At 38.0% G+C, this 14,861-nt stretch overlaps 1 protein-coding gene across 1 annotated transcript in view; it reads left to right on the forward strand.

The window, feature by feature from the left end:
• NECAB1 (N-terminal EF-hand calcium binding protein 1) overlaps positions 1-14,861 on the forward strand; it is a 245,033-nt gene that overhangs the window by 103,776 nt on the left and 126,396 nt on the right. The window contains exon 4 of the mRNA XM_007948743.2: positions 8,494-8,519. Within this exon, the coding sequence (XP_007946934.1) occupies positions 8,494-8,519 (26 nt within the window). The remainder of the gene's footprint in view (positions 1-8,493; positions 8,520-14,861) is intronic.

Here is a 14,861-nt window from a genome sequence, read left to right on the forward strand (position 1 = left end):
ATTTATAATTTAATTACATGCACCATTGTAGTAGTCCTTATACATTATAAAATTACACATGAAAAAGTGAAAGATTAAGATTAAATATAAAATACAAATGTTATTGTGTGTTGTTGAGTGGGTTCTGACTCACAGAGACCCTTTAGCACAGTGTAGAACTGACATAAAGTTTCCTAGGCTGTAAATCGTTATGGGAGGAGATTAGCAAATCTTTTCTACCGTAGAGTGGCTGGTGGGTTTCAACCACTGACCTTTAAATTAGCAGCAGAGCACTTCAGCATTGAGCCACCTGGAACCCCCAGTGGATAGCTTCTTGAGTTGTAAGCTGCATTCTTGGAATAATTGGCCCAAATTGGTTTCTTGACTTCCTTTTTCACCCTCTTCTGTTCATTCTCACCCCATCTGTCAATGACCTTTTTAAGGGCAAATCTGACCTTGGCACTCACCTGCTAAAATGTTATCTGTGATTCCAAATTCATTTAAAGAGAAAGTAGAAACTTCTTAGATTATCACATAAAACTTTTCATGGTTTAGCTCCTTTTGCTCATTAATTACCTATGTTTCAGCCAAAGGAAGTACTCAGAGTTTGTGAGCTAGAGCTAAAGCTCTTCACATCTCTAGTTTTTTTTTTTTTTTTTTGGCAAATACTGTTTGCTCTACCTGGAATAAGGAGTGCTGATGGCATAGTGTCTAAAGCATTTGACTGCTAACCAGAAGGTTGGCGGTTCAAACCCACCAGCTACTCCATAGAAGGAAGACTGAGCAATCTACTTTCATAAAGATTTACAACTTCAGAAACTCAAAGGGGGTTGCTATGAGTCGGAATGGACTCAATGGCAATTCTTTTGCCTACCTTTTCCACTCAGAATTAACCTTTGATATTTAGCTCAGAAATTTTCTCCTCTGTGATACAGTTCTTACAGCCAGCACTCCCATGTCATTGTTAGGTGCCATTGAGTTGGTGTAGACTCACAGCATTCATGTAAACAGAAGGAAACACTACCTGGTCTTGCACCATCCTCACAATCTTTGCTATTCTTGATCCAAATATTGCCACCACTGTATCAATACATCTTGTTCAGGGTCTTCTCCTTTTTCACTGAATCTCTGCTTTGCCAAGCATGATAACCTTCTTTAGGGACAGGTTATGGAAACATGACCAATGTAGATGAGACAAAGTCTGGCCATACTCACTTCTAAGGAGAATTCAGGCTGCAATTTTTCAAGGACAGATTTTTTTTGGTCTTCTGGCAATCCATAATATTTTCAGTATTCTTTGCCAGCACTACATTTCAAAAGCATCAACTCTTCTTCAGTCTTCCTTATTCATTGTCCAGCTTTCTCATGCATATGAGGTGATTGAAAATACCATGGCTTGAGTCAGGCACATCTTAGTATTTAAAGTGACATCTTTGCTCGTCAGCACTTTAAAGAGGTCCTTTGCAGCAAATTTGCCCAGTGCAATATGACGTTTGATTTTTTGACTGTGCTTCCATGGGTGTTGATTATGGATTGAAGCAAAATGAAATCCCTGACAACCTTAATCTTTTCTTCATTTACCCTAACGTTGCTTATTGGTCCAGTTGTGAGGATTTTTTCTTTATGTGCAGTGTAATCCAAACTGAATTCCTATTCTTCACAATGTTATCCATAATTTGTTATGATTCACACAGTCAAATGCATTTGCATAGTCAATAAAGCACAGGTAAACAGCTTTCTGGTATTAGTTGCTTTCAGCCAAGATCCATCTGACATCAGCAAGGATATCCCTCACCCTACATCCTCTTCTGAATCTGGCTTGAATTTCTGGATGTATCCTGTCAATATACTGCTGCAACTGTTTTTGAATTATCTGCAGCCAAATTTTACTTGTGTGTGATATTAATGCTCTTGTTTGATAATTTTCACGTTCTATTGGATCACCTTTCTTTGGAATGGGCACAAATATCAATGCCTTCCAGTCAGTTGGCCAAGTAGCTGTCTTCCAGATTTCTTGGCAGAAACAATTAAGCGCCTTTAGAGCTGCATCTGTTTGTTGAAATACCTCAGTGGGTATTCCATCAATGCTTGGAGCCTTGTTTTTTGCCAATTCCTTCAGTGTAGCTTGGACTTCTTCCTTCAGTACTGTTGGTTCTTTAGCATATGCTGCCTGAAATGGTTGAACATCAACCAATTCTTTTTATTACACTGACTCTATATTTTTTCCTTCTTCTTTTGATGCTTCTTACATCATCCAATATTTTGTCCAAGAATCCTTCAATATTGCAATTCAAGGCTTCAAATGTTTCTTCACTTCTTTCCACTTGAGAAATGCCAATCATGTTCTTCTCTTTTGGTTTTCTAACACCAGGTCTGCACATTTCATTATGATACTTTACTTCCTCTTCTAGGGCCACTCTTTGAATTCTTCTGTTCAGTTCTTTTATTTCATAATTTCTTCCATTCTTTGTAGTTACTCTCCATTGAAGAACAAGTTTCTGAGACTCTTCTGAAAGCTTTTTTTTTAGTCTTTTCTTCCTTTCATATATTTTTAATGACATTTTGCTTTCTACATATATAGTGTTCTTCATGTCATTCCCATAACTTGTCTGGTCTTGTCATCGATGTTCAATGAATCAAATCTGGTCTTTAGATCATCTCTAGCTTCAGGTGAGATATAATCAAGGTCATATTTTGGCTTTCATGGACTTGTTTTAATTCTCTTCCACTTCAACTTGAACTTGCCAATTGATAGTCTTTTCCACAGTCAGCTCCTGGCCTTGTTTTGACTCATGATATTGAGCTTCTCCAAAACCTCCTTCCACAGATGTAGCTGATTTGATTCCTATGTATTCCATCTGGCAAGGTCCATGTGTAAAGCTTCCATTTATGTTGATGAAAAAAACATGTTGGTAGTGAATGAGAACCTGTTCTTGCAAAATCCTGTCATATCATCTACAGCATCATTCCTATCACCAGGGCCACATTTTCTAACTACTAAAGCTTCTTCTTTGTTTCTAACTTTAGCATTCCAATCACCAGTAATTATCAATACATCTTGGTTGCATGTTTGGTAAATTTCAGATTGCAGAAGTTGGTAAATATATCACTTTCTTCATTTTTGTCTTTAGTGGTTGGTGCATCCATTTGTATAATGGTAAAATTGGCTGGTCTTCCTTGTAGACATATGGATGTTATCCTATCACTGACAGTGTTGAATTTCAGGATAGATCTGAAATGTTCTTTTGATGAGGTTTTTTTTTTTTTTTTTTAATTTTTTTATTTTAAGCGTAATACGTGTACATTTAGTTTCACTCCCCATTTACCATGCCCAACCCAAACCCAGTCTCCTCCCCTCCCTGGGCAGTAACCCTCCCCCCATGCCCCTCATAGTTATGCACTCCTGTGTGTCCTGCATTTCTTCTGTGTGAAGGTTGCCCCTCTGGTGCCCGTGGTTGATTGCTCCAAGGGATGCATTTCCATAGAGTATATAGGTGCATCACTCTGGGTTTAGTGGTCTGCATGTACATCTTGTTTACTAATGGACTGAGAGCCAGCCCCTGGGAGTGAGATTTATTCCAAGCCCAGAATGTATCCCAGGCCATGGTATTGGGGGTCTCACCAGACTCAGCCAACCAGTAATTCTGGTCATTATTGAGTTTTTGGATTTGTTCCACATTTTTCCTCCACTGTATCTAGGATCTCCAGATTTGATCCTTTCCTGAGTGACTGGCATTGGTAGCCAGGCACCATCTAGTTCTTCTGGTTTTGAGAGCCATCATATCCTAAGGCTGATTGCTTCCAAATGCCCTTTTTTTTGCACTCTTCTTCATTTCTGACACTAGGAGATCATTAACTGCATCTTAGATGGCCACTTGAATGCTTTTAAGACCCCAGTCGCTACTCACCAATGTAGGATGAGGAACAAGGCTATTTTTTTGTTGTGCCAATTGAGTCTGGTGTCCCCCAGTACCCAGTACTATGGTCCTGAGATGGTAGATCTACTGGGTCACCCACAGTGTCTGGGTGTCTATGAGGGATTACTCTATGTCTGTCTTCCATTGTTTCTGTAAGGATTGCAGGTATTTTGTATCACTGGTATCTGTGCAAGATTAACCTCCACTGAGTCTATCTTTGATCTAGAGTGTACTTGTGTTCACTGACCCCCATCTGATCCTCTCAGGTGTTTTTCTGTAGCCTGGTGTTTGGTGTTAATGGTAATGCAGTATTGTGGACACACTGGTTGGTATTAACATCTGTCATCTATCTCCTATGTGCACAATTCAGTGTTCTCCCTTTTCCTAATGTTATCATGGTGGTCACAGACTCTTTCCATACATCCTTCCCCTTACCCACATCAGTGTGTGGGCCCCAAGTAGCCCAAAATTAATCCCTCTCCTTCCCTCCCCACCCCGGTAACCTACAAAGCGAGTTCCCTTTCCCAAGCAAACCCTTCTTTGTCTTTTCAAAGTAATGGGCTCATATAGTACTTATCCTTCTGTGATTGACTTATTTCACTTAGCATAATGTCCTCCAGGCTCATCCATGTTGTGACATGATTCACGTATCCTTCATTGTTCTTTAATGTAGCATAGTATGCCATTGTGTGAATGTACCATAATTTGGTTATTCGCTCATCCATTGATGGGCATTTAGGTTGTTTCCATCTCTTTTTTATAGTGAATTGTGATGCAATGAACATAGGTGTGCATATGTCTGCTCGTGCACTGCCTTTCACCTCTTTAGGATATATTCCTAGTAATGGAATTGCTGGGTCAAATGGTATTTCTATTTTCAGTTTTTTAAGGAAACACCATACCGTATGCCACAATGGTTTTACAATCCCACTAACAGTGCACAAGAGTTCCAATCTCTCCACAACCTCACCAGCATTTGTTATTTTCTATCCTGTTGAACTTTGGTATTATTGCTGGGGTGAGATGATATCTCATTGTTGTTTTGATTTGCATCTCTCTAATGACTAATGATCATGAGCAATTCCTCATGTTTTTGTTGGCCGTCAGCATATTGTCTTTGGTGAAGTGTCTGTTCAAGTCTTTTGCCCATTTATGAATTGGTTTGTTTGTCTTTTTGGTGTTGAGGTGTTGAAGTTTTCTATAGATCTTGGAGATAAGTCCTTTATCAGTTATGCCATAGGCAAATATTTTCTCCCAATCTGTAAGTTCTCTTTTTATCCTTTTGACAAAGTCTTTTGATGCACATAAGAATTTAATTTTTAAAAGGTCCCAGTCATCTAGCTTCTCTTTTACCTCTTGTGCATTCTGGGTTATGCTTGATAGTCTATTTATGCCATGAATTAGGACTCACAGATTTGTCCCAATTTTATCTTTGATGAGTTTTATGGTTTTGGGTTTTACATGTAAGTCTTTGATCCAGTTTGAGTTTGTTTTTATGTATAGGATGAGGTATGGACCTTGTTTCATTTTTCTGCAAGTGGATCTTTTTGATGATTAATGAGACAATTCCTCTTCAGTTTTTCATTCTGACATATGATTGTCTGATTTAAAATGGCCAATATCAGTCCATTTTGGCTCACTAATGCCTAGGACATCACTCTTTATGTGTTCCATTTCATTTTTTACAACTTCCAATTTTCCTAAATTCATACTTTGTACATTCTACTTTCTGAATATTACTGAATCTTTGCCAATGTTTCTTCTCAGTTTGAGTAGTGCCCTATCAGCTAATGAAGGTCCAGAAACCTTTATTCCATCATGCCATTAAGTTCATCTCTACTTTGAAGATACAGCCCTTCCCCAGACCCATTTTGAGCACCTTCTAACCTGAGCAGCTCATCTTCTGGCACTGTATCACATAGTGTTTCACTACTATTCATTAGGTTTTCAGCGGCCAATATTTTCAGAACTGTATGGCCCCATCTTTCTTCCCAGTCTTAATCTGGAAGCTCTGCAGACACCTGTCCACCATGGGTGACCTTCTGGTACTTGAAATACCAGTAGCATAGCTTCCAGCCTCACAGCAACATGCCGGCCACCACTGTACTACAAACTGACAGATGAGTATGACCCCCATAGCAACTATTTTATTGTATTGTAATTACTTATTTATTCTATGAGTCCAGTCCTAAATTTAGTTCCTAGAAACCAATGATCAGACATATTTGTCTTGATATCTATTATAACATGATAAATCTATGACCGTTAGACCAATGCCTGGCACATATCAATTAATGTTTGTGGAACAGGAGCCCCACACCAGAACTACTGCACATTTTACATACTCTGGTGGCAAATTCTACTTACAAAAAGATTAACTGAAGTATAGAGAGATCGTTCATCCAAGATCAAATACTCAGTGTCTTAGTGTGAAATTCTGAGTTGAAAATTGCATAATAAAGTTAGTGGTGGAGCTTGCAAAAGGACCCAATGTTTGGAATTATCATATCAATGACTCTCCTGTCCAGATACTTACAGGAGGGCTGGATTATCAGATTTATTTACAGTGAGATTTGAAATATGAAAAATTTATATAGTGAAGAATTTTCAGTTAACTGATGTTTGCAGTTGATTTTTAGAAAATAGTCTATCATTTTTAGGAGGGTTACCTCTATTCCTATTTTACTTTTAAGGTTTTAAAATTAAGAATGACTGCTGAGCTTTATTAAATTCATTTTTGTCATTTGTTAATATGATGGGTTTTCTCCTTTTAGTTATTATGTAATAAGTTATATTGATTTATTTCCTGATAATGAACTATCCTTATGCTCATTCCTATAACACATTTTCTTGGTCAGGGACATTATTCTTCTTATACTAATGTCTTACATTTCCTAACATTTCATTTACATGTTTTAGAATTATTTTAATATGATTAATGAGTGTATCTATTGTTCACAAGTAAATATTGAGCCATATAACTTTGTTTATGTTTTAGAAATTATTTTAAATAGGCAGTGAACCAAATTTCCCATAATTTAGGTAACTTTGGAAGCTCTAGCTATTCTACCAAGTTGGAAGTCATGATAGCTAACATTTAAAAAAGGGCTCATTTTTGCCAGTTACTCTTTTAAGCACTTTATATATATTAACTCATTTAAATCTCATGACATTCCTATGAAGTAGAAATTATTATTATCCCCATTTTGCTGCTGAGGAACTAAGAGAGAAAAATGACATGATAGCATAAATGGTAAATGGTACAATAAGGATTAGAATTCAGGAATTCTGTCTCCAGCACCTATATTCTTCACCATCATGCTATGTTGCAGGGAAAAACATAAATCCCAGGAATTATTTGTTGAAATACAAAATCTGACACAATCATTGTTAATAACTTATGACTATTTAACATAGTAAAATTTGTAGAAGAAATACTATCACTTTATGCCTTCTGTTAGTACAATTATATAGATTGGAAAATAATGGTATTTAAGTGTAAAAAATTGAATTAAAAATATTGCTAAAATACATACAGTACTGTGTTGTCAGTGAAGGCAAGCTGGGTATATGGGTGGATAGATGTCTATGAAATGGGGAGTGTATCCAAGAACATATATAAGGTTGGCAGACAATGGTCCTATAAGTTTATGTGAGTGATCAGAATTCCCAGGTGTATAGTAGAATTGACAAGGGGAAGGTTGTGGTCACTGCTTGGTCACAGCCAGCTACCCAGAGGGACCAAGTAGTTGAACCTGCGGGCTTGGGACCATAGTCGCAGGGGACATCAAGCTCAATTGGCATAACATACTATATAAAACATTGTTCCACCTGCTACTTTGGCGAGTAGCGACTGGGATCTTAAAAGCTAGCAAGCTGCCATCTAGATGCAATGATGGGTCTCTCCTTGTCCAGAGCAAAGAAGAATGAAAAAAACCAAAATTAATGGAAACAATCAGTCCTAGCGACTGGTACACCATCCAATCTGCAGCCTATACAACTTTGAGACCAGAAGTACTAGATGGTGCCAGGCTACCACTGACATCCACTTGGAAGGGGATCTATGTAGTAGATCCTTGATAGAGAGGGAGAACAATGTGGAACAAAACTCAAAATCATTTGGAGAAAAAAAATAAAAGGTGGGGACGAGGTTTACTGGTCCAATAGAGCCTGGTGGAACCACTAAGGCTATGGCCCCTAGCTGCCCTTCAGGTCTGGAATTGAACTCACACCTGTGGTTTCCAGCCAAACAGAAGACAGGAATATGAGTTGAACATTTACTTGAGGTAGATACACTCCTTGGAGAGAGCAATCATTGAGAAAGAAGGGCTGCCTATGCACAGGGAGACAGCTTAGGGGGCAGGAGTCCATGGAGGGATAGACACTGGGAAGAGGTAACTATGGGGAGGAAGTGGGAGGGGAGCTGTTGCATTGTGGTAAACTGTGGTCAATGTCATGAGACAAAGTATATGTAAACTGCTGTATGAAAAGTGAATTTGCTCTGTAAATCTTCACCCAAATCACAATAATAATAAAAATAATTAATTAATTAAAAAAATATTGCTAAAATAATAATACTTTTCCCTTATCTTTTCAGCAATCTTGACACAGAAGAACTATGTGGTAAGTTTCTTTAAGACTGAATAAACCTATTACTTGTTTTAAAATGAAAAATATTATCTGATACATTCCTGCATACTTTGCAATGAATGTCATAGATTTGGAATTCTAGAATAACATAAAAGATAAATTGAGGTATCGGAAGATTTATCTTTGTCCATGAATTTTGCTCAAGCATCTGTTCCATTGCCTTATTGTAGAAAGAGTTGGGTCTCATTAATTTGTTCATGAGGGGAGAATTGTTCCTGAAATTGGTACATTAGTTTCACAAGAGCACATCCTCCACTAATTTGGATGTATTTTTAAATCGGTGTTTAATACAACTTTATTATTCTCTTCACAATATATCGTGCAGCGCCTTTTGTTACTGTTTGGCAAAGCTGTCTCCTTGAAAAGTAAAAATAGCTTTGTTCCATACCTGCCTACACCATTCTGGAGTTTTAAATGTCACTTGCAAAACATGTGTGATGAGAAAAGATAAATCACTATATCTTTTTTTGATGTGATAAGATAAATGTTTGATGACCCTGCATTTATTTTCTTCATCTTTATGGTTGGAATCAAAAGTAAAAGACTAGGAATAAGAGAAGGTAAATATTTCTGAAATGTATTTTTTGATATAAAAAAATATGGAGCATTATGAGACTGTTAAATTTGAAACAGCCTTATTTCTCTGAATACTAGATATATAGCAATAGATGGATAGCTCTCATCAAGTCGGCTCCAACTCATGGCAATCTAATGTACAGAAGAACAAAGCTTCGTCTGGTCCTGCATCATCCTCACGATTACTGACGTGTTTGAATCCACCACTGTGGCTATTGTGCCAGTCTGTCTCACTGAGGGTCCTCCTCACCCTTTTTGGCCCTCTGGTTCATCAAACATGATGTCTTCCTCTGGTAATTGATCCCTGCAGATGATATATCCAAAACAAGCAAGTCAGACAGTGTTCTGTTGTGATCTGTAAGGTTGTCATTGACTAATTTTCAAAGTATATCATGAGGCTTCTCTTCTTAGCTAGAAGCTCTGGTAAGACCTGTTCACTGTGGATGACCATATTGGTATTTGAAATACTGGTGACATAGCTTCCAACATCATAGCGATACCCAAGCCACCACAGTATAACAAACTGACAGACATGTGGTAGCTCTGAAGGTTTTAAGTTTTGTGTTTTAAAGTAAATGGATAGAGTATAAATAAATTTGACCTTATTGTCTAGGCTGCTTTAAATAATTCTGATGGGTAGAGGTGAATTTCTCTGAAACCTGCTAATTGAAGCCACAAAAACTCACTGAATCTCTTATAATTCTACAAATGTTTAACTTACCAAAACCATCAAAAAGGCCATTTTATAATATTCAAGTCTATTGGTCTTCTACTTTATCAGAATGGTAGAGCAACACCAAGAAATGTCATACAGGACAAAATATCTGAATACAGCATGTTAAGCCAATTATTCTGAGCAAAACTATTACAATCATCAACCATGAGCCTTCTAATTTTCCAGTGGTCATAAATATTCTATATTCCTCTTCCGATACAGGGTCCATCCCAGGCTTATGGAGAATCCTACTGAAAAATAAGATATTTTTATGCAGGAGCAAAGTGTTTTGGTATGAAAGCAATCCATGCTTTTGCTAGTTATGAAATATTAGTAGAGAATAACAGGGAAAATCTTAATGTGCTTTCACATACAAGCAGGCTACGGCATCATCCATGCCTGGATATTCAACTGTACTGAGAGGCTGAGGGATCCTGGTGGCACAGTGATTAAAGTTTTCAGCTCCTAAACAAAAGGGTGGGTTTTGAACCCACCAGCCACTCCACAGGAGAAAGATGTGGCAGTCTGCTTCCGTAAACATTTACAGCCTTGGAAAACCTATGGGGCTGTTGTATACTGTTATATAAAGTGCCAGGAGTCAGAATTGACTCAACAGAATATGGGTTTACGAGGCCAAAAGTGCCCATGTGGACCATGGTCACCGGGCTTTATGATGAACAGCAACCACCGTAACACTCAAGCCATGGCCCCCCTCACACTTCCATGGACAGACAGTCCCTACCAGTGAAGTGGAGGGGAAAAGTGGAGACTTGATAATTCTATGAGGGATAATTCCATTTGCCTCAAATATGTAGATATTTCAGTTCAATGTAATCTTTTTCTCAAATCACCCAGGTAATTATTTTTCTTCTCCACTGTAGTTTGCCTGGGTCAGTGTGGCTCATGGGAAAGCAATCTGTTATAAGGGCTTTTAAGATCAAAACATTCAGGGGCTCTACTTTATTTGCTACTGTTACTAAAGAATGTTAAGGTCTCTGGGTGTCACAGCCGTTTGTGATCAGCTGTCAGCATTGCCGAAAAAAGGCCAGACAAACTGCTTCCATAATGGAAACCGTATGGAGTGGTTCTACCCTGTTAACACATGGCATGGCCATGAGTCAGAATTGACTCGATGGTTAGGGATTTTTGGTTCATTTGTTTCTGACATTAAGATATATTATATTATCCTTTATTCTTCCCTAAAAATACTTTAAATTTTTTCCACTGGATCTTAAAAATTGAATCTGTTTTTCCTATATAGTAAGGAAATGCTTTGGCTATGCCTTTTCCCCTATAGTTTTAGTTAGGGAACTAGTCTTTGGGACTGTAATTCCACAGACTTGCTCTATATTTTTCAATCCAGTGATTGTACTCTTAATCATGTACTATCATCCTCCCCCTCGCTATTCAAGAAGATGCATTTAATTTCTAGAAGATGTAGTTTCATTTCTCATTATTTTGTGAATATAAAGTAAATATTTAAGTTGGATTCTAATCAAAGCCAAATGCTTCAGTGCAGCAAGTGAAATATGTCAGTTCACACCCAACACACATTCTCTTTTGCTCATGGGAGGAGCAGACTTTGGTTGGCATGGAAAGCAGATTTCAGGATTGCATGTCTTCTCTGGCAGAAGCCAATAAAAAGTTTGAGGCATCTAAAAGTTTCATTCTATTGCTTTTATTGAGTTTGTTAGTTTGCTAAATTTTGGGCCTCAAACTCATAATTTCTTAAAATAAAATATTGAATTTTAAAAAGTATATAATTTTAATTATGAAAATAGTACATATCAGTTACTTTTAAAATGTAGCAATACAGAGTATGCTGATGTATAATGTAAAATGTCAGTCTCTCCCCCGATGCTAGTTTCCGTTGTTAACTACTTGGCACATATCCTTTCAGACATTTTAAGCATATATTGATACTGATATATTTGTGTATATATTGTCTTTTTCCAACAGTGAAATCATACCATAAGGAGGAACATGTTTCATATATGATTGCTGTTTTACCTTATTTTCTTAAAAAGGATGTACAGTTTACCATTTTACCTTAGTTCACTCAACCAAGTCCCTTTTAATGGACTTTTAGGTTGCTTCCAACTTGCCACTAGGACCAATAACATAGAAGTAAATAATCTTGTAGGTATTATCTTTGCACTCTTGTACAAATGTTTCTGTATGGTAGACTTTTAAAAGAGTAATGACTGGGTCAGAAGTTCTTCCATTCACCAGCATGTATAGGAGTGCCAAGACTATTCACTCTTTACATAGAATTGAACTACTTACTGCCATTGAGTCAATTCTGACTCATAGTGACCCCCTTTGGGTTTTTGAGGTGGTAAATCTTTATGGAAGTAGATTGCCCAGTCTTCATTCTGTGGAGTGGCTGGTGGATTTGAACCACCAGCCTCATACCTGACTCAATTTTCATTAATTAATTGTGTTTGAATTCTAGAACTGAATCTTTGGTTTGGTTTTGTGCCATCGTTAGCTCTGATCTAAAACCCATTGGAGCATAATTATTATTTTCCTGACCATAAACACTTTATAACTGATTTCATAACCTAACTCTTTTTGACTGAAACCTTTTGCAAATCTTGAACCTAGTAGCAAGTATTTTGCAATATTTATAGATGGGTGGACAGTAATTGCTCATGTAGCTAGGTGCTTGATCTGAAAGCATATCTAAGAAAGCTTTATAAGTAAGGTTAAATATATTTAATAGTCTAAATTCTAATCTCCTAAATTGTTGTCTACTAATATTGAACTATTTTAAAAGTTAAATAAAGTCCATAAGTAGGATTGACAAATACTTAGGGTACAGAAAACAACTAGAAAAGAAAGATTAGCTTTTTGCAAGATTTTTTTTAGTAGCTCGGCCCTGGGTACACCTGGTCAGACTACAGAGCTGCACCAGCTTGCACTGCCAGAACCTGGACAGTGCAGAGGGACAAATTGGGATACTAGAAAATCAGAAGACTCTCCCATCCTCTTCCAGGCCATTGGAACCATGGCTACCTGGCACATATCCTTGGCGATTGCATTGTAGGACAATTTCAGTGACATTGATACCTCCTCAAATAACCCATGTCCTTATATTCCCAACTGATGCCCCTATTTGGCATATGGATGGTCTAATTCTATTCTCTCTCTGTGACTTCCTCACCAATCTAGAACGTGCTTGGGAAATTCTAGCAGGTTACATACTGTGGGACTCACCTAAACTCAATAAAACATTTTGTGAGGCCAGCGGCCAGTGCAGTCTTTTTGGCAGCTATGAGTCCTCTGGTTCTAACCTGGAATTCTTGGACCAGACCTGAAAACAACTTGCAGGAGGATTAAGGTGTAGAATAGAAAAAAAAAAAAAAAAACTCTGTAGTGATGTAACAGCATTAATTAAGTGAAATAAAAAAGGAAGAACTTCTAACTTCTAGTTCTAACTTCTAGTTAGAACTTTGTTAGAGAGGTTGGTGCATTGACTACCCATGAGGGGATCATTCATTTTCTGTTAGAAAACTTATTTAATGCATCTGCGTATAAATTGTTTCCTATTCTTTCTTTCTTTTTTTTTTCAAATTGTGATTTGGGTGAAAATTTACAGAGCAAATTCACTTTCCATACAGCAATTCACATACACTTTGTCTCATGACATTTACCACAATTTACCACAATGCAACAGCTCCCCTCCCACTTCCTCCAGATAATTACCTCTTCCCAGTGTCCATCCCTCCATGCCCTCTTGCCCCCTGAGCTGTCTCCTGGTGAGTAAGCAGCCCTTCTTTCTCCCATGATTGTTCTCTCCATGGAGTGTATCTACCTCAGGTAAATGTTCAACTCATATGCCTGTATTTTGTTTGGTTGGAAGCCACAGGTGTGGGTTCAATTCCAGACCTGATGGGCAGTTAGAGGCCATAGACTCAGTGGTTCCACCAGGCTCTATCGGACCAGCAAAACTGGTCCCCCCCTTTTTTTTTTCTCCATATTATTTTGAGTTTTGTCCACATTGTTCTCCCTCTCTATCAAGGATCTTCTACATAGATCCCCTTCCAAGTGGTTGACATTGGTAGCCGGGCACCATCTAGTTCTTCTGTTCTCATAGTCATATAGGCTGTGGATCGAATGATGTACCAGTCACTAGGACTGATTGTATCCATGAATTTTTAGTTTTCGTCATTCTTCTTTGCTCTGGACAGGGAGAGACCCATCATTGCATCTAGATGGCAGCTTGCGAGCTTTTAAGATCCCAGTTGCTACTCGCCAAAGTAGGAGGTAGAATAATGTTTTGTGTAGTATGTTATGCCAGTTGAGTTTGATGTCCCCTGCAATTATGGTCCCAAGCCCACAGGTTCAACTACTCAGTCCCTCTGAGTAGCTGGTGTGACCAAGCAGTGACTAACTACAATCTTGCCCCTTGTCAGCTCTACTATACACCTGGAATTCAGATCATACACATAAACTTATAGGATCATTATCTGCCCACCCTATACATGTTCTTGGGTACACTCCTCACTTCATAGACATACCTACTAGTTCAGCCTGTCCACCCATCTGTCCACCCATCTATCCACCCATTTACCTATGTTTGCCTTCAATGGCAATGCAGTACTTTATGTGCAAAAGAGTTCATCTTTGTTGTCTGCACCTCTCATGTACCTCTCTATGTCTTTCGCTTCCTCAGTGCCACCATACTGATCACTCACATTTGGTATATTGCCCTTCTCTTCACCCAAATCAATACTTATCTCTATCTCTCTAACAGTGTTCCCTCCCCTCCTCTCCCCTCCCACCCCTGGTAACCAACAAAGGAAATTTCCTTCAATAGATAAACCTTTCCTTGACTTTTACAACAATGGACTAATACAATATTGGTCCTTTTGTGATTGACTTATTTCACTCAGTATAATGTCCTCCAAGTTCATCCACGTTATGCGGTGTCTTGCAGATTCTACATTATTCTTTAGTGTTGCATAGTATTCCATTGTGTGTATGTACCATAGTTTGGTTATCCATTCCTCAGTTGATGG

The sequence above is a fragment of the Orycteropus afer genome, unplaced genomic scaffold, assembly GCF_000298275.1.
Source record: "Orycteropus afer afer isolate SDZICR_OR568_19922 unplaced genomic scaffold, OryAfe1.0 scaffold00222, whole genome shotgun sequence".
Lineage (NCBI taxonomy): Eukaryota > Metazoa > Chordata > Mammalia > Tubulidentata > Orycteropodidae > Orycteropus > Orycteropus afer.